We start from the raw sequence: 23,436 nt of genomic DNA, 5'->3' as shown, positions 1-23,436 counted from the left end.
AAGAGCTTGGTTGGTTCAGCCAGTTTCTGGCTGCTTTCAGTCCCTAGACCCCTAGGTCTTGCTTCCTTTTCCAAAATGTGCCAGTTAGTCCTAGTTTGCACTGTGTAGCCTTATGCAATATGTTCACAGTAAGACAGTAGAGGACAATTTTTCAGGCACCTTTTCTGTATAAGATGCACCAAACCATACTGACAAATGATTCTGATCACATGCAGTTTTAGTGCCTTTGTATGGAAATCATATGCTGACTAGAAAATGGTGTTGAAAGATATCCTATCTACTTAAGAATTTGTTTGTCAGGAAATAGTGTAGCTACAGTAATTATTAGTAATGTAGAGTAATGATTGAAAAGTTAATAACAATTTGAAAGGTTTCTGCATTGTATGCTGACAGGCAATGCTGCTTGTTGATCAGCTGTACTTTGTATTTCATGGTGATTATATTGTCCTTCAACAGGCTTGATTCTCTTCAGTGACTGACATTCTTTTAGAAAACATGTTTGATTTCATCTACAGTAAATAAAGAAAGTAAATTTTGCAAGGTCTGGTGAGTTGTATTTGATTTTTGATTTTAGGTTTTTTTCACACTTGACTTACAAGGGTTCATCACAAAGTACTATTCTTCAGGGCTGTAAATGAAGGATGTAGTGTGTTGGTTTTTTTAGGTAGTTGGTGACTGCTTTAAAGATTCAGGCCATCAGAGAACACCCTTTGTAGTTGTCTTTACTGAAATAAAATTCAGAACAAAGCCTGTAGTTCACAGTTATCCTGTAGCATAAATATATGTGCTTTCTTTTAGAGTTGCTTGATGTTTTCCCTTCAGAGTATCACTGTTAACTGACTGCATCCCTTTTGCTCCCTGAGGATTCATGTATATAATTTTTCTCATGTTCTAAAACAGGGAATGTATAGGATATCTCTGAACTGTGATTTCTAAAAAAAAATTAAGGGTCTGACCCATTGTAATTGAAAAATACATTTTCATAAACACCTAAGTTGACAGAAAACATCACTGAAATATTGGAAACTATCTCACACTCTCTTTAAAAACATCATTAGAATCAGTGCAAGTAAATAGATTCACCAAGGTACATTTACATGCTTGATTCCGTTTTTCATTTAAAAAACATGACTTTATTAACAAATGGAGAAAAATATTAAGTTTCACTTCATATTCTTGATTTCATTTATTTTCAAAATAATCAAGCTTTTCAAATATTAGTTTCATTATGATTTGATAGAATTGTTTATGTATGTATATTGACTATTTCAGTTGTCATCCACTTTCTATTAACTCCTCCAGATACCATCATGTAGGCAAATTTCATTGAGGTTTTTAACTATTCCTTTAGATTATTTGCACAAGATACAGAGTTGATGAGAACTGGACAGAAGTGTTCTTGCACTGAAGCTGGCAATAGCATCTAATCAAGATGAACTGGGAAATAATGAGTAAAATGGATACGCACTTTTAAGACTTTTAAATGAAGGAGTAATTAGAAGAAACTATAAAGAGGGAGTGATTTCAATTGGATCCACATTCTGGTAGTTCCACTGAGAGCCAGAGGTGCTTTGGAGAAAATAAAACAAGTTAAAAAGTAATAAGGCTTGCTTCTAGAAAGTTGTGGAGAATTATTTTCAGAGAACTGCCAAATATTTATTGTTGTATATTTATTTCTGTAGTCTAAGTTTTATTACATGTATAGTCGGTCTCTGGTTTTTAGCATATCTTTTATATCTTTTATGGAAGTCTTGGTATCTGCAAGATTAGTTGTATCTTCTTTTATCTTGGTTGTTTTAAATTCATCTTAAAATCCTTTGAACTGGAATTTCAAAAGTCAGTCAAGAATCAGAAGAATCCCTGCTTGCTGGGAATCATTGTCTTGGAGGAAAGCATTTGTTGTATAAAGCCACAAACTGCTACTCTTTAGAATGTACAGATACCATTGCATGTCACCTTTGTCAAAGTAAAGTTAGAATTTTGCCTAACTTGACTAAATCTCTTTTGAGCAACTCAATTATTTCAGAAATTTTTTATTGTTGCATCAAAACCAACAGAATCTGATTATAGATCATTTCCCAAAAAACATAAAAATCTGAAAACCAGTATTTTAATGCCACAACTGAGATTTTTTTGAATGAACATCATATAAATATGCATTTGGATATATCTTTCTACATATACCATGTTGTAATTATTGGCTTGAGTAAAAAACTAGAACAAGAAATTATGTATTATGCTAATGGGAACTAGACTAACAGCATCATGTTTTTGACAAGTGTAGAGTATACACAAGCTGGGCATGAACTATAATGAAAACTGGTAGTTTACAAAATTAAGCTTACTATGTATTGTGAAATGAAAATAAAATTGCTAAAAATATGGAAGGCAGATTTGGAAGTATATAGTTTGTGAGAAGATGCTGGAAGAGAGCAGTATTAGGAGACTTGTGATTATCAGTGCTGATTATGAATTCTTATAAAAATTAATGTTCCCCATTCAACCTATCAGACCTTTATTTCTGGACAATACCAGTGCAAGTAGATAAAGAGTTAATTTTATCCAGCAAAGCTAAAAAATAAAAAAATCTTCAATTTCTAGAACTTGAGAAACATTAGAACATTGAAACGTTTAAAGCATTACTGAAAATAGTTATTTCTACATAAGTTTTGCTATATTGTGATGGTTTGCCACCTCTGGAAGAAAACTACAGAAGGGATTTCAATTTTTTTTTTCAAAACTCATCTGGTGAGTCTCTTCAGTGACAGAAGGTAGAAACTGTGAAAATGTGAGTCACTGAAATGGATGTCAACATAGGCCAGCCAGCAAATTCCTTAAATATGGGAAGCTTTTATGAACGTTATCAAGGGTTCTAAAAAAAAATTAGCAAATTGTCCATGTTTCCCAGTAGATACAACAGGACTAAAACCAAAATGAAGTTTTCATAGCTAAAACTAAGTTAAAAAAAAAAAGAAAAATATACTTTTCCCTAACAATCTAAAAATATTTTGCACAAGAAAAATAAGTACTTGTTACCTGGGGAAAGATGTTAAAGATGTTACGTGTACAGCTGCTGATTGCCTGAACTCAGCAAGACCTGAAATAATCTACCCTGCACACCAGCAAAATAGTTGTGACCAGAAGAGCTTGCAGCATCTTGGTTTTTTGAAGGGTGATGTTTGCTGGTTGCTGCTCAGTTTTCACTTACAGGGGTTTTTTTTCCAAATAAAGAAATGCAAGATTTTTGAATAAAGATCTTGACCAGCATTTCTTAAGAAGCTGTGTTGACTTCTGCCAAGTACTCTGAGCATCTGTCCTTTTCTGTCGGGGATGTTGTATGATCTATGAGTGCTAACACTGCAAGATGAAACTTGAATTTGCTGTCATTATTGCTGTGTTTAAAGTGATGACCTTTAGTTAGTAATTCATGTATTAGGGATTCCTCTCTGTCTTTTTTCTTTTTCCAAGACAAAACTGTGACTTACACATTTGAAAGTTCTAAAATATTGAGAACTGTTGACAAAATGCTAAAAACCTAGTACAGGAGGACAAACCCTGAGGTTCTAGAATTTGGAGCATCAAAAAAATTGCAAAAGCTTTTCAAAGCTCATTGTAATAATAAAAATAATAAAAGCTGGGGCATCAAAGGCCATTGCATCAAGGATGGAAAATTATGCACATTTTCTTTCTGTGAGGGTACCTCTGGCTTTGTTATGCATGAATTTTGTAATCAAATGTAGAATTCTAGGGCAGTCTTTGATTCTAGTGATCGCTTTTTCCAAGTGTTGTGCTCTGTATGTTTATCAAGAACAACAATCAGAAATCTGAAGTGTTTGAAACCGTTAATATTGTATTTCTCTGCTTTCATTTAAACTGTAGTATTGCTGAATAATTGAGCAGGGTCCTGGCTGGTTTACACTTGAAGGATCTCATTGGAAAACATACTAAAACTGATGGAAAATAGACTGTTGGCTTTGGAGTAAGCCCTGAGGACACAACTTAATACAACACAAAATAGTGTTTCATAGAGAAAACACAGCACAGTGTTTAACTTTTTGCAGATGTGGATATTCTGAAAGCTTCTAGAACTGAAAGCAATAAGTAAATGCAAACTTGTCACAGTGATTCAGGGATTTAAAACACTTATATTGATACAGCAGTATTGCTTATAATTCTTTTAATGATCCCTTACACTCAGAAATTCTTTTCTGGGCTTTTGTTTGATTGTTATCGCTTAGTTAAAAAGTGTTTGTGCTGCCTTGTAGCATTGAAAATGTACCCAGTTTCTTCCTCCATTGGCCTGTAGTTAAAAAACAGCTGTAATAGTTATTTTCAGGTATTCCCTTGGATTTTGTTCCTCTGAGGGGGCATATTCCATGAAGTAACCACCAAGATTGGTGGTATTTAAAATATCCGACAAGATTGTCCTGAGAGACTCCTGTACTTTTAAGAGTGCTTTACAGGTCTACAGTTCTTTGAATTAGCATGACATATTTACTGAGTACTGTCAGTTTTACTGAGTTGGCAGTCATAGCCCTATTTAATGAATTTTTCCTGCCTGTTCCAGTTTCTTTCAATTTCAGATTTTCATTCTTGTGAGGAAAACAGATACTGAATGAAAACAGATATTTTCGGAACATAAATAATCAAAGAAAAGGGTGAAAGATTGCCAGAAAAACCCACAACTATTAATAAGCCTGTAAAAGAAAAAATAAAGTGATAGTTTACAACCTAAATAATGTAGCTAGAACATATGAGAGAAAAAAACAAGCTCTGTAAGATGCTGTCCATGTACAAACTCATGCTCTAGGTAGAAACTACATAGTTTTCATCATGAAATAGAACTAGTATTGGTAAATAGTTGAGAACTAATTTAATCAAAAGCAGTATATAAGTTTACTTCAGTTATGTGTTTGTGAATTCCAGCGATCAAAAATGCTTCAGTTTGGGAAGTGACCTCAGGAAAACGATGCTGTTATAGATTGAGCCTAGAAACCCCTTTGTTGGCATTTAAAATATCTTCAAAGTGTTTTCCTAGCGTGGAAATAAACGTGTCCTAGCATAAGAGAGGTGAAACATGTCAGTTCCAGTTTTAAGAAAACAAAAGATTTTTATTTCGTTTTTCGCGTCCTCGTTTTCAATGCTGTGTGTTGATCGCCACCTTGTGGCCGTGCCTTTTAATGCACATGAATGGCGCTGATTTTATGGGCGGTCAAGGCTCTTGATCCTCGTTTCACTTCTGAGCGTTTTGATGACTGAGAATTCGGATGCGTTCGATTTCCAGGCATCTGCCTGAGGTACATCTCCCTTCTTGGCATGAAAGAGGGGTACTTTACATTTTTGCGATATTTCTAAGATTTTTTTTTTTTTCTTATTCCCTTCTTGAGTCTTTTCTTTTTCTCGTCTTGTATCTCTTAATAGATAATTTTATAAAATGCAAGACAGATAAGATACTAATATAATAATTATAATGCATAATGTACCTATATATTACATATACATATTTATGTATAGTAGTGTAATACAGATTGCATTTGCTTTTTCTTAACAGATATAAAAATTCTTGAACAATGCATATTTTAGATAACTAAAAATTGCCAGTTTTAAGCACTTATTTCTCTATGTCTATTAGTCATTGTTTAGATTACCAGAATAACCAGAAAAATCTATATCTACGTCTTTCAAATTTGTATTTACCCTTATGAAATATGTGTATGAAATTAGTTTCGGGCATCAGAACAGGGATTAGTTGGGGAAAAAGCATGAGGATTAATTTATTATACTTGAACACAGATTTGCCAAATGGCTTTATGAGTTTCTGTCTTTTTCTGAGGGAGAAATGTCAGCATTTTTTGTGACTGCAAAAGGGCTGATGTAAGTATGTGAGTTCATCAGTTAAAGCCGTAATCTGGATTTCCTTGAGTTCAGTTTTCTGTTCTGTAATGTAAAGTACATACTGTATTTAATGGTAGAAGTTGAAAGAGGGTCAGTATTCTACAAAGAATTTTCTTCTGGGATTTTAAGGGGGTAGGAGTGAAATTCCTCATAAAGTTTATATTTACTTCTGGTATTAATGGAAATCTCTTTTCCCCTAAGACTGAATTTATACTTAGGAATCTCAGACAACTTTGGGATTTCACAGTCAACTCATTTTATCAAACACAAAAAAGTCTGGAATTTTGCTCTTGAACTAAAAATTAAACCAATAACTGTAGAAAATTGCACAGATATGAAGAACATGCCACTTAGCATCCTTTATCCTTTTTCTTCTTAGGAAAAATTGAGATTAACTAGGCATTTAATCCCATTATTTGTCTGACCACAGTTTGGGAACATTTCAGTTGGAGTATGTTCTTACCAGTTTTGTCATATGGAGAAAAACTGGTTTTTGTCATACTTTCAAGTAGCACTGTGACCTCTGCTGAGTGTGGCGATGCCAGGCTGTGAATTTTTGCATGTTTGTCCATTGCAAAGGAAGGGCTATAGGAATGTAATTTTGTGGTTGCATAAACATTTGGGAGTTCTAACAAGTCTTTGATAAATAATGTCCCCTGATTAAGATGCCATTTTCATCAATAGAAAGGATGTCAAGTCTCCATTGCTATTTTTACTATGATATTCCTTAGTTCTGTGATGTTCAGCATTTAATATGTAGGATGATCTGATTAATTTTAATGTATGAGTATCAGAATAAGCAGAGATTAGTGTGGAGGCAGATAATTTAAGTTCCAATTTATTTGGAATATTGAGTGATAATAAAGAGCTATTAGTGATATGTGCCATCTGGGAGTGTTGGGAAAATGCCACCTGAGTCAGTTACAATAAAAACTTGTTGGAATGGAAAGTTATTTGAGGGTCTAATTTGTCTTTTATTCTTTCCAGGATAATTCTTGTTCATTAGTCTAAATTTGAAACATGGAGTGCTTTTCCGGCTAAAATTATAGCACACGGGTTTTGGGAGACTGCATATGGAACTGAAAATGTGTGATGTGTCTGAGCTGCTGTTGTAGTTCACTGCACTTCAGGCAATGGAGCCAGGAGGATGCCTGAGTTCATCCAGGAGCAGACATGGGAGAGAGCAGAAACACTGCAGAGGCTCTGCTGCCTGATTCCCACTGGCTGTGCAGGGGGCCCAGACTCCTGCAGATGTGCAGATCTCTGTGTAGACATCTGCAGAGTTTTAATCTGAGACTGAACCCTGTCATATCAAGCTGATGTCAAGTGGCCTGTCTCAAATGGTCACACAGTTACTTAGCTTTTACTTAGAGGTATTTCTCTGTACCTGCCTTAGCCAGCCCTCTTACCTTCCATACTAGCAGCCTGCAGATTCAACAAGCATGATGGAACTAACTGCTTATCTTAAATGATACCTTCTCAAAGAAGGAATAGAGTAGGAGTTTGTTCCATGTTGATATCACTAATGAAAAGGCCATGCCAAGAATTATGTCATCACTCCATTTCTGTAGATATCAGAAAGACTGTCTGATAGAAAACAGTCTCAGTAGGATTTTCTCTAGCAAGTGGTCACTGGGGTTAGCAGAGATACAACCCATGATACAGGTAAGCGTAGCCCCTCTCCTTCCATTCCGTGTAAAATTTCTTTGACAACAGAATTGGCAATTCCATATTTGGAGATCAAAAATCAATTTTAAAGAATAGCTGATATCCAAACATAAAATTAACAGAAGTAGATACCTTTGTTGAATAACTTCTGACATTTAGACTGGAATTTGTAAAGTAAAATATTCTTAGACATGTAAACCAGTTCCTAAAGATAAATTATGATGGTATGATACATGATATATTATGATATGATATGATATGATATGATTGATATGATTAATATGATATTATATATTATGATATCCAGCTTTGCTTTGCAGTATGAATATGAGCCTGCAGTGTGCCCAAGTGGCCAAGAAGGCATCCTGCCTGTCTCAGCAATAGTCTGGCCAGCAGGATAAGGGCAGTACCCCTGTACTCAGCACCGGTGAGGCCACACCTCAGATCCCATGTTCAGTTTTGGGCCCCTCACTACAAGAAAGACATTGAAGTTCTGGAGCAAGTCCAGAGAAGGGCAACAGACTTGGTGAAGGGTCTGGAGCACAGATCCTGTAAGAAGCAGCTGAGGGAGCTGAAGTTGTTCAGTCTGAAGAAACAGTGGCTTGGGAGGGCATTATTGTTCTCTCCAACTTCCTGAAAGGAGGTTGTGGCTTGGTGAAAGTTGGCCTCATCTCCCAGGCAGCCAGTAGGGCTGATAGGACAAGTGAAAATGGCCACAAGTTGCACCTTTGGAGGTTCAGGTTGGATATGCAGAAAAATTTCTTCACCAAAAAGATTGTCAAGCATTGGAATAGGCTGTCCAGAGAAATGGTAGTCTTACCATCCCTGGAATTACTGAAAAAAAATTGGATATGGCACTTCCCAATGTGGTTTAGTGGGCATCGTGGTATTAGTCAAGGGTTAGACAACAATCTTGGAGGTTTTCTTCATCCTCTCTGACTCTGTATTTTATATTATTGCTTATACATTATGTTGTTTGCATTCATTTTATATACAATATAGCATGCTTTATGTGAGTTTCCAAAGTGCTAAATGAGAAAATCAAGTGCAACTTAAAGTTTTAAAGCTGTGTCACACTGATTCTAATTAAAAGTTTGTTCAGAGTGCAAGAGTCAAAGATTCTTCACTACTTTTATTCTGATTTTAATTCACAATTCAGTATTACCATCTTGAAACAACTGAAGACTGATATCCTGGTGATAACCCTGCAGTGTGCATGTGTTACATAATGCTGCAAACATGATATCTGCCTTGGCACTGACCCATGGTGTGTGGTTCAGTTCTGTACAGATCAAGTGGTTGTCTTTATCTAGGAAAGCTACTGATATGTTTTGAATGTGTTTGCAGTGATAGTTATAGAACTATTTTACATAGATAGTATTATCTTTCAGTCTTAAAGCAGGGAAATCACTTTTTTATTTTTATGTGGTTTTACTTCAGCCTCAGTTATTTTTTCTACTTAACAAAAAGATTCTGTTCTAAAATGCTATTACTTCAAGTGATAAATTATATGGACTAATAAATGTTCTAATAAATATGTACACAACACAGCTTTAAGGCAAGGGTTGGCATTGTTTACTGTTTGCTTTATGAGGATTAGTTGTTTCACCACCACATATACAAAATCTCTCCTGCCCTTTGGTTGGTGGAGGGGGGATGCAAACCTGGCCTGAGCAAAGAACCCTGCCAGCTCCACAAATGGCCAGTTGCTTTGAATCACTAACTTTTAACATTTCAGTCTCACACAGGCTGCTCTTTAAAGAGGGTCGAGTTGTGAAATGAAAAGCTCTTCTAAGGAGACTAAATGCATGAAGGATGTAATGATTTTAACAGATATGACTACTAATTGTACAGAAAAATGTAAATATAATTAAAATATTAAAGAAAGTGAAGCTTATAGTGTGGCATGTGACACTTTTGAACAGTCATTAGCACTAATATATGCAAGATAAGTAAACAGAGTGTGAAAAATGGAAATTAATGAGGATTGGAGAGGGACTGTGCAAGCAATCAGCACAGCAGCTTTCCTCTCACCTGTTTTGTGCTGCTTTGTGTTAAGTGAGAAAGTAATAATCTCCTTACCTCTTCCCATACCAGATAATTTGGTCTCCATGGTGTGTTTGATATGTGAGATATTTTCTTACATTTCCCCTGAGATTTACCTGCTATGTAAGACAATTAAAGTTAGCTTGATGAAGAAACTGTATATCCTGCTTTAAAATAACAGTGTATAAATTACAATAGCTTAACAATAGCAAAATCCTCAGTTTTGCAGAGAGTTTCTAATCTTGATTATAAATCCCAAGGCAGATGGATACATTATCATCAGTGCAGTATTTTTTTTTTCACAAAACTCTGTAAATATGTTATAAAAATTACTTGAATGAGAAAATTAAGTATTCCTTTGCTCAAAATATCAGCCTTGGGTGGGAGGTATATGTGCTAGGTTATGTAAATGCTTAAAGAACTGTAGATGTAGACAAAAGTCTTTCAAAGCCATATTTAATTACGCATAAATATGTTCATCTCTGTGACTTCTAAAATTTGCAAAGCAATTATCTTGCAGGCTTCATGAAGTATCAAGCAAAATGTTAGTAAGTAACAAAATATTGGTACTACAAGAGCTGAATTTGAGGAGAGGTGTTTTTTTTTTAAGAGAGGGGAGTAAAAAACCCTGATTTTTTTTCAGTACAGTTTCAAACTATGAAGGATCTTGAAATTTAGCAGAGGTCTTTGGGAAAATACCCTACATTTGAACAGGATCTGGGGGTAAAATTAAGCTGTTTGGAGATGACTGCACAGTGCTTTTTTCTTGCATCTGCTGGTTTCCTCTAGCAGCAAGCCTAATAGCTGCCTCCATTTAGGTGACAGACTGACTCCAAATTCCCAAGTCTGCTGGCCATAAGAGCACAGTAATAGAAACCTTCTTTTTCTGTCACTTATTAGGTGCTCCTTTTGTGCCCTTTCAGGTGTGTAGAGACATCATGTTACCTTTAAAACTGATTTTTTCAGAATTATGTTCAATAGTCCTCAGTGTTCACAGTTGTGCACTGAATTTGCAGAGTCTGAGAGTAGTCTGCAGGTAATTTGGAATAAAACTAGCAAAAAAGTCAGCATTGTTGTCAAAGGTGTTTTTACTAACTGGATGGCTGTGTTGAAAATCAGCATAAGCCTTACAGATGCCATTTTTAAGATGTATTTTTTGTCCTGAGGGTACAGTGGAAAAGTTTAGAAAACAGTAATGCAATGAAATAATTCTGGGAGAGATGAGGTTAGGGAAACCAGATGAAGCAAGCCCTTGATTTAGGCCAGATGCACGAGGAATATAAAAATCATAGGAAATCAGATTTTACTGGTCTGACCCCTTAAAGGTCTATTAGTTTCTTAATAGATTTGTTTGTTAGTTCTGTATCAAATAAAGTAAGTAATTACCACTTAATATAATTAATCAGATGTTACTGTATAAACATTGCGATATGAAAATACATAAATGTGTGTAATCCTTCATATCCTTGAGAGAGTTCTGAAAACTACTTGTCTTGTGAGATTTAACATTCGGCAACCCTGAACCACAAAGGTTACTTAGGAATCCCTGAAATTCTTCTGTAAAGCAAAGGCACAGGAGGAATAAAATGTCTTTAGTTCTGAGACTTGTTTAATATTAGCATACCAATAAAAAACCCCCAAACCTTTAAGAAATCCTAGTTACATCATGAATTTTCTTGTGGGTCTTCATATTACGCTGGTATCAGTGGAAAAAGTTGAGTTTACAGTGCTGCAGATGGTCTGATGTTCCAGTTTGTTTCTGGTTTTATTCTTGGGGGTTTTTTGTTTTTTTTTCACCTTAAAGTTTAAGTTACATAGTTCAAGTTACTTAATGAGTGGCAAATATAATTGTGGCAATTTTTAGTTTAGGAATTTCTGTCACATTTGCTGACTGCTGGGTTTTTTCATCATGTCTTCATAGTATCGTTATGCTTATCTTTCATGCTTTGTAGGACAGAAGTTAGAAGAGTGAAGAAACCAACCACAATACCTAAAAAAAAGACATAATATTTATATCTTAATAATATATAATAATTAATAATTAATAATTAATAATTAATAATTACTATAGTTTAATATATATAATAAATATAACAATTAATACTTAATAGTGTTCATCTCGCTACAAATTGCTTTCCTGGTTAAAGATAAGGTTCAGCTTTTCATGGTCATGCATAATGATGCCAGTCTACAACTACCATGTAAACTGTTAATTCATACTGCACACTTCCCATTACCTATAAGAATGGTGAGAAAAATTCCATTCTTCTGGAGAATCCTCAGTCTGTACTTTGCATAGCTCTGAAGTTTAGTGGACATTAGTGGTTTAATTATGAAATGAGTAATACGCTTATTGTTCATGAAATTTTTTTCTTGAAGGCTTAATAAAGTTTCAGTCATTATAGCCTTCGAGGAGGAGTTGCAGTAAAAATAGTTATGATATGTATTAAGTAAGGTGCAGCAGTATTGGAAAGAACTTTAAAAGACTTTCTGCTTTCAGCGTTTCTTGCTAAAAAGTCATTCAGTCTTATCATGGCTCAGCAGAGTGGGAATTTTGAGTATTACAAAGCAAAAGGTGTGTTCTCAAACATGACAAATGTTTTTATAGACACCATAGAGTATCACTTTCCTGTTGAGGCAGAAATATTGTAATCTTTGCACAGTTAAGCACAGCAACAGAAGGTTTAACCAGGTCTCCAGAGGCTGTCAGTATTCAAAATGAAACCTGTAAAAATTCATCCTTGCATGTCATCAAACTCTCTCTCTCAGTTATTTTCCATGCTGTGTATCTTCCTTACCTATTTAGGTTTATATCACCTTACTGCAAACTTCTGCTGTCAGTGAAACAGACCAAGATTGATGTTTTTTGCATCAGTATACTCCAAGTGGCTAACAAATATGACAACAGGACTATATTGTCTCAAAGGCTGGAGACAAATGGATACTTGGCTGTATTTTATGTTTCATACATCTGTTCCCAGAATGAGAGTGGTTGAATTCTAAATTGATGAGAAAGAAAGATTTTACGAAAATGATTTTGCATACAATTCAAAATTGTGATGTTATACAATTAATTCTATCTTAATTGGTGTGCATCTTCACGTTGTTGTTAAACTGTTTTGACACTTGTCTTAATAAGTTTTGAGATTATTTAGTCAGAGGCTGGTGTCACAGATCTGGGAAAGTCCAGATTTTCAGCATACTGAAGCCGTACAAAAATATCTGTATATAATTTCATTTCACTTGCTATAAACAAGAGAAATAGGCTTATAATTGTACAGTATATGAAAAATAATGTTATTTTCACTGAGAGGTGGTTCTTAAAGTGGGTGACTACGATGAACATTCCTTTCTGTCTAAACCTACTGCTGGAATTATTTTTCAACCTAAGTTCTTAAACCCTTTTATCTGAAAATCAGTAATTTATTCACTTTTAAGACAGGCACTGCAGTCTGGCTTGAAGTAAAATGTTACGTTACTTTGGTCCATGTTATAAAATTCTGGCTCACATTGAGGTAATGTATTATCTGTATAAATAGTTCATTTTTTGCTTTATAAGGTTTTTTTGCTAGGCAGTAAGTGAGGTAATTAGAAACTATGTCTACATCCTCGGTGACTTGTTGCAAATCCATCATTTGTGCATGGTCAGACTTGCATTCACTTTTTTTTTTGTTCTTGGCTTGTCTGGCTGGCTCAAAATGAAACATTTTAAACATTATACTATATTTCCTTAGCTTCTCTGATCAGTGAGGTCTGTAAACACTTCTGTCTAATGCATTATAGATTATAGACCTGAGGAATCAAAGATCACATTAAATGCACTCGCTGAAGTTTTTAAATCTGAAGGCTGTTCCTCATTTTCTCATAGAATAATTCATTCTCTATGTACCATATAGCTTTTCCAGTGGAAAAAAAAAAAGATGGGGCTGCTATGATGTAACAGTGTACTGTAAAAAGAACACCCTGAAAAAAGCAAGACATTTCTGGACACCATACCAGTCCCTTTCCTAAACTGATAGTCATCATTCCCTAAGGTACCAACTGGATGAAACACAACCTTATGCAATAAATAAGTTAGGATCAGTGATAAGGCCAGGGCAATAGAAAAAATGTGCCAGAAATTCTGCTTTACACCTCCTTCCTCTGTGAATCAAAAAGAGAATCAAAGTATAATTTATAGGAATTTTTTTTAAACTGTTCTGATTGTAGCAGTCCCACTACTCTCCTTTCTTTCTCCTTCAGAGGTGTTTTTAAAGCACTTTACAGAACTAACTGAGGTGATATCTGTAAATTGATCAGACAGTAACTCATAGGTTTAAAAAATTATAACTTTAATACAGTGAACTTAAATTGACAAAGGGAGACAATTAGATTATTGACTCTTCCAGGAGAAAATCAAACTGATTCACATTTGTTTGTTAGAATTATCATCTTCAAACAATATCTTGCCAGGTGTCAACTAATTACATCCCAGTAAAAGAGTAAGTGTTGAACAGAGATACTACTTCAGGATAACTGTACAAAGTGAATAGTTAGGTACATTAAAAAAGTGAAGATGTAGAGAATGAGCATGCATACTCATTACTAGAATAGCATATTGGGCAGCCTGCATCCCTCCAGAAATTATCTGTTAGGTCGTGTGTGTCATCTTGGTGAGGAGAGCTGTCAGTAGATTTTGGGTTCTCCACAGGACCCAGCTGCAGGGTGAGCAATCATTGAAGATAATGCCTCTGTTCCCAGAAGAAGCAAGGAAAGTAATCTTACTGTTATCCAGAAAAATGCTTCTTTATCCTTGTCCTAGAAGCAGCTGCTTATTGCCTAATTATTATGCAGACAATACAAGTGGAATAATACTAATAACAGTTCTAATTCATAAAAGGACAGTACTCAAGTAAAATTGTACCTCAGTTGTATCTCAGATGCATATCTTTTTTCTCCCTTTAGACTCAAACCTGTATTCCTCCATACAGTTGGTGTCATAAACTGACAGATAATGTTACTGCATATATTTAATGGGTTACTATTTCTCTAGGTTTCATGTGCTTCTCTAACTGCATATTAAGGAGTCTAGTGTTCTTTCCCTGTAACAAAAAATTACTATGTTTTGCGTTCATATTTAAAAACAATAAAACTCTTATGGTTTTATTTACACCATCCAAGTTTTGATCTCTCTCCTTTGAAAAAGAATTTGAAAATAAAAGAACTTTTACATATATAGGTAAATTAATATGCAATATTAATGTAGTAAATCCTGAAGAGCAAAATGGTGAATGATCATTCAATCCTTTGATCATTTCTTTCTGTTTCTCTCATGCTTAGTTCTTTTATATTTACAGGAACAGGAATAAACCCATGGATAAACTCTTCAACTTTTCTTTTTTGTTCTGCTTCTGTCAGCTGACCTTTACTTCTGGAATAGATGGATGTTTTTTCCATCCTACTCTGATCTCATAAATTTTGAAAGACAGTCAGTATTTATAAAATGAACCAGCAGAGCAGATTCTCCAGTTTTAGTAACATGAATGAGGCAGAGAAGGCTTTTGTCTTGTTGGGACTTAAAACAATTTAGGTCAGCCTACAAATTATATTTTCAGATGTCTTGAGCAAAGCTACAAAATAGTAACTTGGATATACTTGGACTGTATTCATTACTCAGTAGTAGTACTAATTATAAATGCTGTACATTGAAGGCTGCAGCAAAAGAATCCTTACTTTCTTTGGTGTAGGTGTCTATGATGTCTGTGCTATCTGAGCTCCAACACTCATCAAATGAGACTAATGAGGCCTCAAAATTAAGAGCTGCTACTTTGCAGGGTGTCAGGACAGTGCAGAGAGTGGAGGTTGGGAATAAATTGCTCAGAATTGCTGAAACCGGTGAACAAATATAATGGTGCATTATGAACAAACTGCAAGTGCTGCCCTATAGTGAACTCCACAGAAAGGAAATTACAATGATTCAGTCATATGGTCGTGAGCATGAAGTTTGCTATAGTAAGGAGATCATGAGAAAAATGTTAGAATAGCCTGTGTCTTTTTTTTTAATTGAAAGAAAATACATGAGTCAAAAGCTGCATTATTAATGGGGAGAAAAATCATAATTCTGAATTTCAGGCAATAGCTTAAAATGAGCAAGCATAAAAGAAAAACAAATAATCTACAGAAAGAAAAAAAAAAGTATCATAGCAAGTAGTGGTGATCTGCTTTGTCCTAGATGAGGGTAGCAATTGGAGGGAGATTAAAAAAAACAAACAAAACAAACCATAAATTCATGTTTCACTTATCAATAAGCATTTTGTTGGCAGCTGCTTCTCATAATCAAGCTTTATTGCTATTTTTTACCTTATTTTTATATAAAATAAGGAAAAAGATATCTATAGGCCTATAAAAAATTAATTCTTCAGTTCACTGTATGAGTATTTCAAAAAGTATGCACTTTATGGTTGTTAGGAATGATGCCTTTGTGACACCAGATACATGAAAAGGGTAAGGAAGGGTGCTATCTTTCATAAGTCTTTGGTAGAAAAGTTGGATTTTTTTTTTTTCCTGCTTTGTATGCATAATTTCTCACTAAAATTAAGCAGGACATTTTTCTGTGTCTAATTGTGACATTTTTAATGTGTCTTAATCAGAATTGCATGAAATTCAAGACATTTAAAGGAGAAATATAGGTGGCAGCAAGCTAAACTGGGAATTTATTTAACACATACTGTTTTAGATTCACACACACATGTAAGCAAAGGTCATAAATCTGCAACCCTCTTGAGCAATAAGGGAGGGGAAAGAAAATCAATTCTAATCAGGAGACCAGTGCTATACCTCCTAATAACCACTTCTCCATATACCTGAGGCACTTAGTAACATTTTGTATAAATTTTAACCATAAAAACCTCTTAGTTTTATTCTGTAATAGAATAAGGTGGAAGCAATATAACTTCTTATAGTTTCACTTCTTTTATTTAGTAGTTCTTGGTTTTCTTGTCTCTGTAATCATAAAATCCAGATTAAATACAATACCCATTCACTTCATTATCACAAGAGTTTAAAACGTTTGTTTAAAAGCAGACATGCTGCCATTAAGAGATGCGTTGTGTGAACAATCTTTCAAGGCACCACTGAGATATAGGCATTGGGTTTTTTATTTCATTTTCTCAAGTGAACATTATAAAATTGGATTATGTCATTGTTCTTGAACTAACTTGCCTTGTATCTTTGTAATCAAAGGTGAACACAAATTTATGGGAAGAAAATTAATTCCATTTCTGTGCAGTTAATAGAATCATCCAGAATAACTAGTCATTTTATTTACTCAGCGTTTGTTCTTTTCCTATGTAAAAAGTGAGCTGTGATTTTTTTTTCACTTAAAAAGTTCTTCATCTTCTGTCTTGGAAAAAACAGTATTTCATTTATTTCTAACCTTTTAGCTGTGTAACCTGGAAGTCTAGCACTTCACAGATTCAATAAATGAACCTGTATTTATTAAATATTTCAAAGATGATGTTTTAGAATGTGTGGTAGATTTTAGAACTAGGTTTTTATTCTTTCTAAATGCAACAAGATGGATACATGTAAGTGTACCTATGTATTTTTGAACAGTTGATTAAGTTTAAGCTTGTAAATATTGAATTATATTCAGACTAGCATTGCCATAGCTTTATATGGTTTCTGTCACAAACCTTTCTCATTCCTCTTTCTTTTTACTGTATGCACAAGTTCCTTTCTCCTAAATTGATGAAATTGCACTTCCTAAAGCCATAAACAGTTTTCCTTGATATGTAATACAAAATTCTACTGTTCTTAGCTTTCCAAATTGTATATTGCCCTGTCTTTCAATACATTAAATAACAAGCAATCAAGTTACAAAGGCATGCAGTTTTTAAATTGTAAGGATTTGAGAGCAAGATTCTGGGGTTTTTTTAGCTAAGATTGTAATATTTAGAGTGTATTTTTTTTATATTGAGTAATTGTGGGTTTTGAAAAGGAGATTATTTAATACATAAAAACTAGGCAAGTGACATCAATACAAAAAGTTCTACTAAAAACGTGGATTTTTTGATGTTTGTTTAATCACTTATTTCAAAAAGAGCTAATTCATAGTTAAATGCTTACACCAAGTTCCAGACATAATCAAGATCAATCCAAATTTCTGTGTCACAGTTAGCTATGCAGCTGAAGTGAAACCTTTGAATTTTTTTGTTGCTTATCGATAAATGCAAACCTTGGTGCATCTGAGCTCTTTATGAAATATTTGTTTCCGTTTGTTAGCTCATGAAGAATAAGCTTCATGAACTGCAGGGCTACTTTATCAATTTATTATTTTTTCATTTTTCTTTTTTTTTTTTTCATTTTTAAGCACTACAGCAGTTAATTAAATTGGCCAAAAAGTCATCTGTAGTTTAAAAGCTGAGTTTGATTTCCTTTAAATGAATAGTAAATAATTACTGCTAAAGTGGGAAAGATCAGATATTGAGAAGCTGGATAATTGAGAAACTGAGGAATGTGTTTTTCCTACAATATTTTTCTTTTCATGTCCACCTTTTATAATTGCATTTCCATCTCCCTATTTATTTCTGTGTTTGCAGAGATTTATTGTTCATGTTTGGCAGTTTGCCAGTACTGTGAAACATGTTTTGCTTTCCTTTACCCACTCTGTATCCCATAAATCAACTTTTCGGTGGCTGTGTGTCAGGAAATGGTAAATGTGAAGATAGAACAGCATCAACTATAACAATAATAATAATAATCTAATTTTACCTAGAATTAATCACTATAATACACACGGCTGAAAATACAGTGAGAGTCAAATACTACTTAACCTTCGTGTGGTTTATGGAAAAGTAGAGATTCTCCGTGGACAAAGATAGAGAAATCTGGTTTAGAGGAAGATTAGAATCATCATTACCACAACCCTTTTGGCATCATATTTATCAGTTTATTTTGGAAGGCAGTTCGTGCAGCAGGTAAGAATGTGGAAGAGGCAGGCAGAAAATCAGAAGTGTTTGTGGCAAATTAGGGAAGTGTATTAGTTTTTCATAACTTAGAATCAGCGTTCAATCTAGATGAAGCATGATAAAGCCAGCACACAGAAATAATGCTCACAGAGCTCATACCCTGCAAGAGGCTGGAGGTTTTGCAGACTGTGATCTCAGCTTCCCACCTATGGGAAAGGAAAAATGAGGGGTAGATGAACAGTTTAATTCCACACTATGAATTTATTGATTCCATACAATGGCTGGTGGTGGGGAAGGCTGTCCCCTCCTTCATGGTAAGTATCATGTGTGGCCTGATGCCTCAAGCCTGTCCAAGCTGCCTGCACAGTCCAAAAGAGTTGCTTTCAAGGAGGAGTTCTCAGTTTCCATACTCTCTCTGTTGGTTAACTTGACTCTCCATTTAAACGAAACTTTATTTCTGTACAAAGATTAAAATTCTTGCAGTCTTTTATACAATTATGTGTATTCTTTGGAAAACAAGAATAGAAATATTCATTTATAGAAAGTCATCATAAACTAGCCAATCTCAATAGACATAATTTCTTTCTTATGGCTCATAGTAATATTCAATTTTTCCTGTATTTTTTTTAATGCAATACTTCTTGTGCTGCAATTAGAAGTGAATTTAATTGTTATTCCTGTCCATTCTAGGTACAGAGATCCAGAAATAAGCAGTTACGTGAGCTGTTTCCAGATGGATTTAGTATTCATCATGCAGGAATGCTGCGGCAAGACAGAAGTTTGGTTGAGAACTTGTTTTCTAATGGACATATCAAAGTCTTGGTTTGTACAGCTACACTTGCTTGGGGTGTCAATCTACCTGCTCATGCTGTTGTTATAAAGGTAAGAGCTTCCCTATTCTGCAAGGGGTTATCTTGTCTTGAAAGAAACCTGAAGAAGTATAGATAGCAAGATCTCTTGTGAGTTTTGGGCCTGGAGGGGAAATATCTGATTGACTTGAAATGTTATTTATATCTCATTAAACTGATTCTCTCCAGTGGGAGTCTAGTTTGTATAGTAAAGATTTAAATATATCAAAGATTATGAAAGGATTAGTTAAAGTACACTTCTGAAATCATGCTATATTTGCCTAATTTCAGTATTCAGCTCATCAGGATTATATTCATGTGTATTTATGTTAATTTTTATTAACTTTTCCTCAACCAGGGAACACAAATATATGCTGCAAAAAGAGGCTCCTTTGTTGACCTTGGAATTTTAGATGTCATGCAGATATTTGGTCGAGCTGGACGGCCTCAGTTTGACAAATTCGGAGAAGGCATCATTATTACAACTCATGATAAACTCAGTCATTACCTGACTCTTCTTACACAGCAGAACCCAATTGAAAGCCAGTTTCTTGAAAGCCTTGCAGACAACTTAAATGCAGAGGTAACCTTTGATTTGTTTAGAGAAACTAGCGAACTTTAAAGGATTGACATTATTTGAAACAAAAATGCAATATTGTCACACTTAATAACATTTTCATTGTGCATATTTTATTAGTGTAAGTGTGTATGTTTAAGTGAACTGCTACATATGTGAAAATGGGGGATCTTTTACAAAAGATAGTAGGTATTCAAAGTAGGATGGAGGGTCAAAATATTATTAAAATAAAACTGCAGCAATGCAGCATTTACCTTTTAATCGCAGGCATTTTTTTAGAATTTAGTACGTATTTTGCATAACTGAAAAGTAAAATGCCCAAAAAAATTGAAGCCTGTCTTTCTGTATGTAACCAAATTCTCATATATGACTGCAGTTATGAAGAATAATGGATTTGGCTTTAATTTTTTTTCAAAGGCACTAGACAGTTTTTCAGTTGAAGTCCAGCAGTTTAGCTAAACTGATATGTCTACTGACCTAAAACTGCTTATCGATTTGAAACATGTGAGGTTTAGTTTATCTGAGAAGAACAGTCTTTTAAATATGCTTGTTACATTATCTACACAATTCTTACATAACTGTGTCTTTTAGCTTTTCATCACTTTTGCAATTTATCCATCTTTCTACCACAAAAAAGAAAAAAAGAGGTATAAATAAATGGAAGGCATACTTGCAGTGGGCAGATATATTGCTGTCAACCATTTCCTATTGACAACACTTAATGATCCTGGAGATAAACACCTCTGAATATTCTCTAAGTGGAAGTGGATGGATATTCAGTTATTTAAAATTGCATAGTAGCAACTTACACATTAGCAGTAAAAATTTGCATCCTGAAATTGGTTGTGTAGGTCAGGATTATCTGTGGTTGTTGTTGAGCACCTCAATAAGTCAGATGAGAGTTATCTGGTCTTGGGATACTCTATGCCTTTTCACTAGGAAAAAGTCCAGCCAGATTTCATAGAAGAGCTTTGGGGTTTTTTTTCGAGATACATGAAGTAGGCAATGAAACAAGGGTTGGATAGGCTTTCCTTCACAGCAGAGGAGTTTGCTGGTTTTTTTTAATATTAGAAAGTTAGTCTTTTTTATGATTTTTGTGTAATGGTAGTAATCTGAAAAGAACAGTGTACTCAAGGCTTTAAAATTACCCCATATTCCATAAAGTGATACAGTTACAGAAACTGAAGATGCAGTCAGAATTTTGTTAATCACTGTGATAAATGACTGTTAGTAGAAATAGCAGTGGAGTACAATAGTATAGCAAGGGCATGAAAACAACATATGTGATATTACTTATCCTCCTGTCATAACATGCAGGAAAAATTAGTACCTGCCAGATTACAGGTAATCAATACTATGAGCACTGACAAGGAGCTATTGTGTCAGTGTTGTTTGGAAAGTAACTTTATCATTTTATTATAATTGGAGTCAGTTTCAACTTCTGTGTATGCTGATTTGATCTACTACAGTGGTGTTCTCCGAGAGAGATACAAGTGGTTTAGAAGAAATTGTTAGGTTTATCTGAAGATGGCTGTTCCAATAGGCTGTAACATTCTGGGGAAAAAAACCCACATTTTAAAATATATGCTGTCATATGAATCAGTATCTAGTCTTAGGACGCACATTCAGTTTTAGTCATCTTCTGCCCTTTGATGGTAACAAAGCACTGTATGGATACAAAATGTATGTTTTGACTGATTTGTTACAGAAATCAAGACAAGTATGGTGATGACCAATGTCATCTTCTCCATAACACAGCCTGTTGTTAGCACCAGGAAATCTGCACTGATGGATAATAAAACAACATATTGCAGGAGCAGAATCTTCTTTTATTGCAAGTCGTTCAGGAAATCCAATTGCTTATTCTCTATTTGTAAAGAGAAACTAATTAAGGCCAGAAGCACTGCTGAATTGTTTAAATTCATAATTTGTTATGGACACAACAATAGCTGAAAGATGGTCTGATAAAACAAGGCAGTAGTTGCAAGTATGGGAAGACTTCATGTTTCCACAAGAATATTGAATTGCTTTTATGTAAACCAGGTCTCTTGGCAGAAATAGGTAGATGGTAAGAATGATCCAGATATTTGGGGTAATAGAGCATATAATCCTAGCCACACAATTGATAAGTGGAATCCAGGGTCTTGAATTTTGCACCTAGACTTACGTGGTGCAAGAGAGAAAATTTGGGCAATAGTGAAAAAAAAATTGCAGTATTTCTAATTCTCATATAAAAATTAACTTTCTAGAGGCTGAAAATTTTCAGAGAGGATGGGCGAAAGGAATAAATTAGTTTCTCTGAAAGGAAAGCACCATTTTTTCTGTATGCTTCAGGAGAGAACAAAGGCAAATCAAGATTATAGACAGAGTGTTGTGAAGTAATAAATGAAGTATTATGGCAAAAGATTGCATCTCTCCTGGGACAAGAACCAGGACGTTTTGGCTGCAATGAGCCAGTGACAGGTTTAGAAAACAAAATTAGCATCAGCTGGGTGGTTAGACAGTGGAACTCTCTACAGGAAGCTGTTTCTAAACAGAAAAGCACTTTTTAAACTGTCCAAAAATTGAATAAATATCCATTTAAGGATACCAAGTGCAATACCTTTAACTAAAGACCTTGAGATGCAATGGTTAAAGAATTTGGGAGAAATTTATGATGCTTCTTCCTCGTTGCCCCATTTTGCCCTTCAGCACTTGGTGTTACCTAACCTCAGAGACAGATGATCGTGATGCTTCACTGCTTTTGTTCTTAGGAGAACTGCAGAGTGGGAAAACCTGAAATATATCCAACTTCATTGAGTTGACACCAAAATTAAGACTTTAAATGTGTATATCAGCATGTCAGTCCACTGTGACTTCTCTCCTGCAGGTCTGAGTTTTGGTTTGGTTTTGTGTTATTTTTTTCTCAAAAAATTTAGCAGAATAGTAAATGAGAAGTGATGATCAGTGAAGGCATGAAGATGCCCTTTTCCTTTTTTTTCTGAAATTTTGCCAGTGGGCATAATAGAATGTAAAAAGGAATGAACCAAACAGCTGGTTAAGGTACTTAGTTGAGAGGAGCAAGTCCTGGGGCAGTTGACCAGCTGGCAAACAGAAAATACGTACAGCTGTCTTTTCTGGAAATACAGGAAGAAAGATAAGATGCAGGGGATGTGGTTTAATTAGACCATAAACTTTAACTTATCTGGGAACTATCATGAATAGCTCATACGATGCAGGTCACCATTCCTTCCCTAATGGTTTCCACCTGATAGAGCCCTCCCTGACAACCACAGCTGGACTCCAGCTTGTTGCTGGGACAACTCCTTTCCCCAGAGAGCTTAGGAAATGATTTGCAGTGCTGGACAGTGGGTAGTATACCTTCCCCAGGGTGTGCGCCTTAAACTTGCATGTGCTTACGATTTTCCTCTGAAGACAGGAATGTTGAACATGGTGACTTTTTTAGTCTGGGCAA

The 23,436-nt window shown here is 34.8% G+C and overlaps 1 protein-coding gene across 1 annotated transcript in view; it reads left to right on the top strand.

Moving 5' to 3' along the window:
- ASCC3 (activating signal cointegrator 1 complex subunit 3) overlaps positions 1 to 23,436 on the top strand; it is a 251,696-nt gene that overhangs the window by 133,707 nt on the left and 94,553 nt on the right. The window contains exons 15-16 of the mRNA XM_062489907.1: positions 19,248 to 19,439; positions 19,764 to 19,988. Of these exons, the coding sequence (XP_062345891.1) occupies positions 19,248 to 19,439; positions 19,764 to 19,988 (417 nt within the window). The remainder of the gene's footprint in view (positions 1 to 19,247; positions 19,440 to 19,763; positions 19,989 to 23,436) is intronic.

The sequence above is a fragment of the Cinclus cinclus genome, chromosome 3 (genome assembly GCF_963662255.1).
Source record: "Cinclus cinclus chromosome 3, bCinCin1.1, whole genome shotgun sequence".
Lineage (NCBI taxonomy): Eukaryota > Metazoa > Chordata > Aves > Passeriformes > Cinclidae > Cinclus > Cinclus cinclus.
Note: the sequence above shows the minus strand (reverse complement) of the source record. Positions and strands in the feature narration are given on the sequence as shown.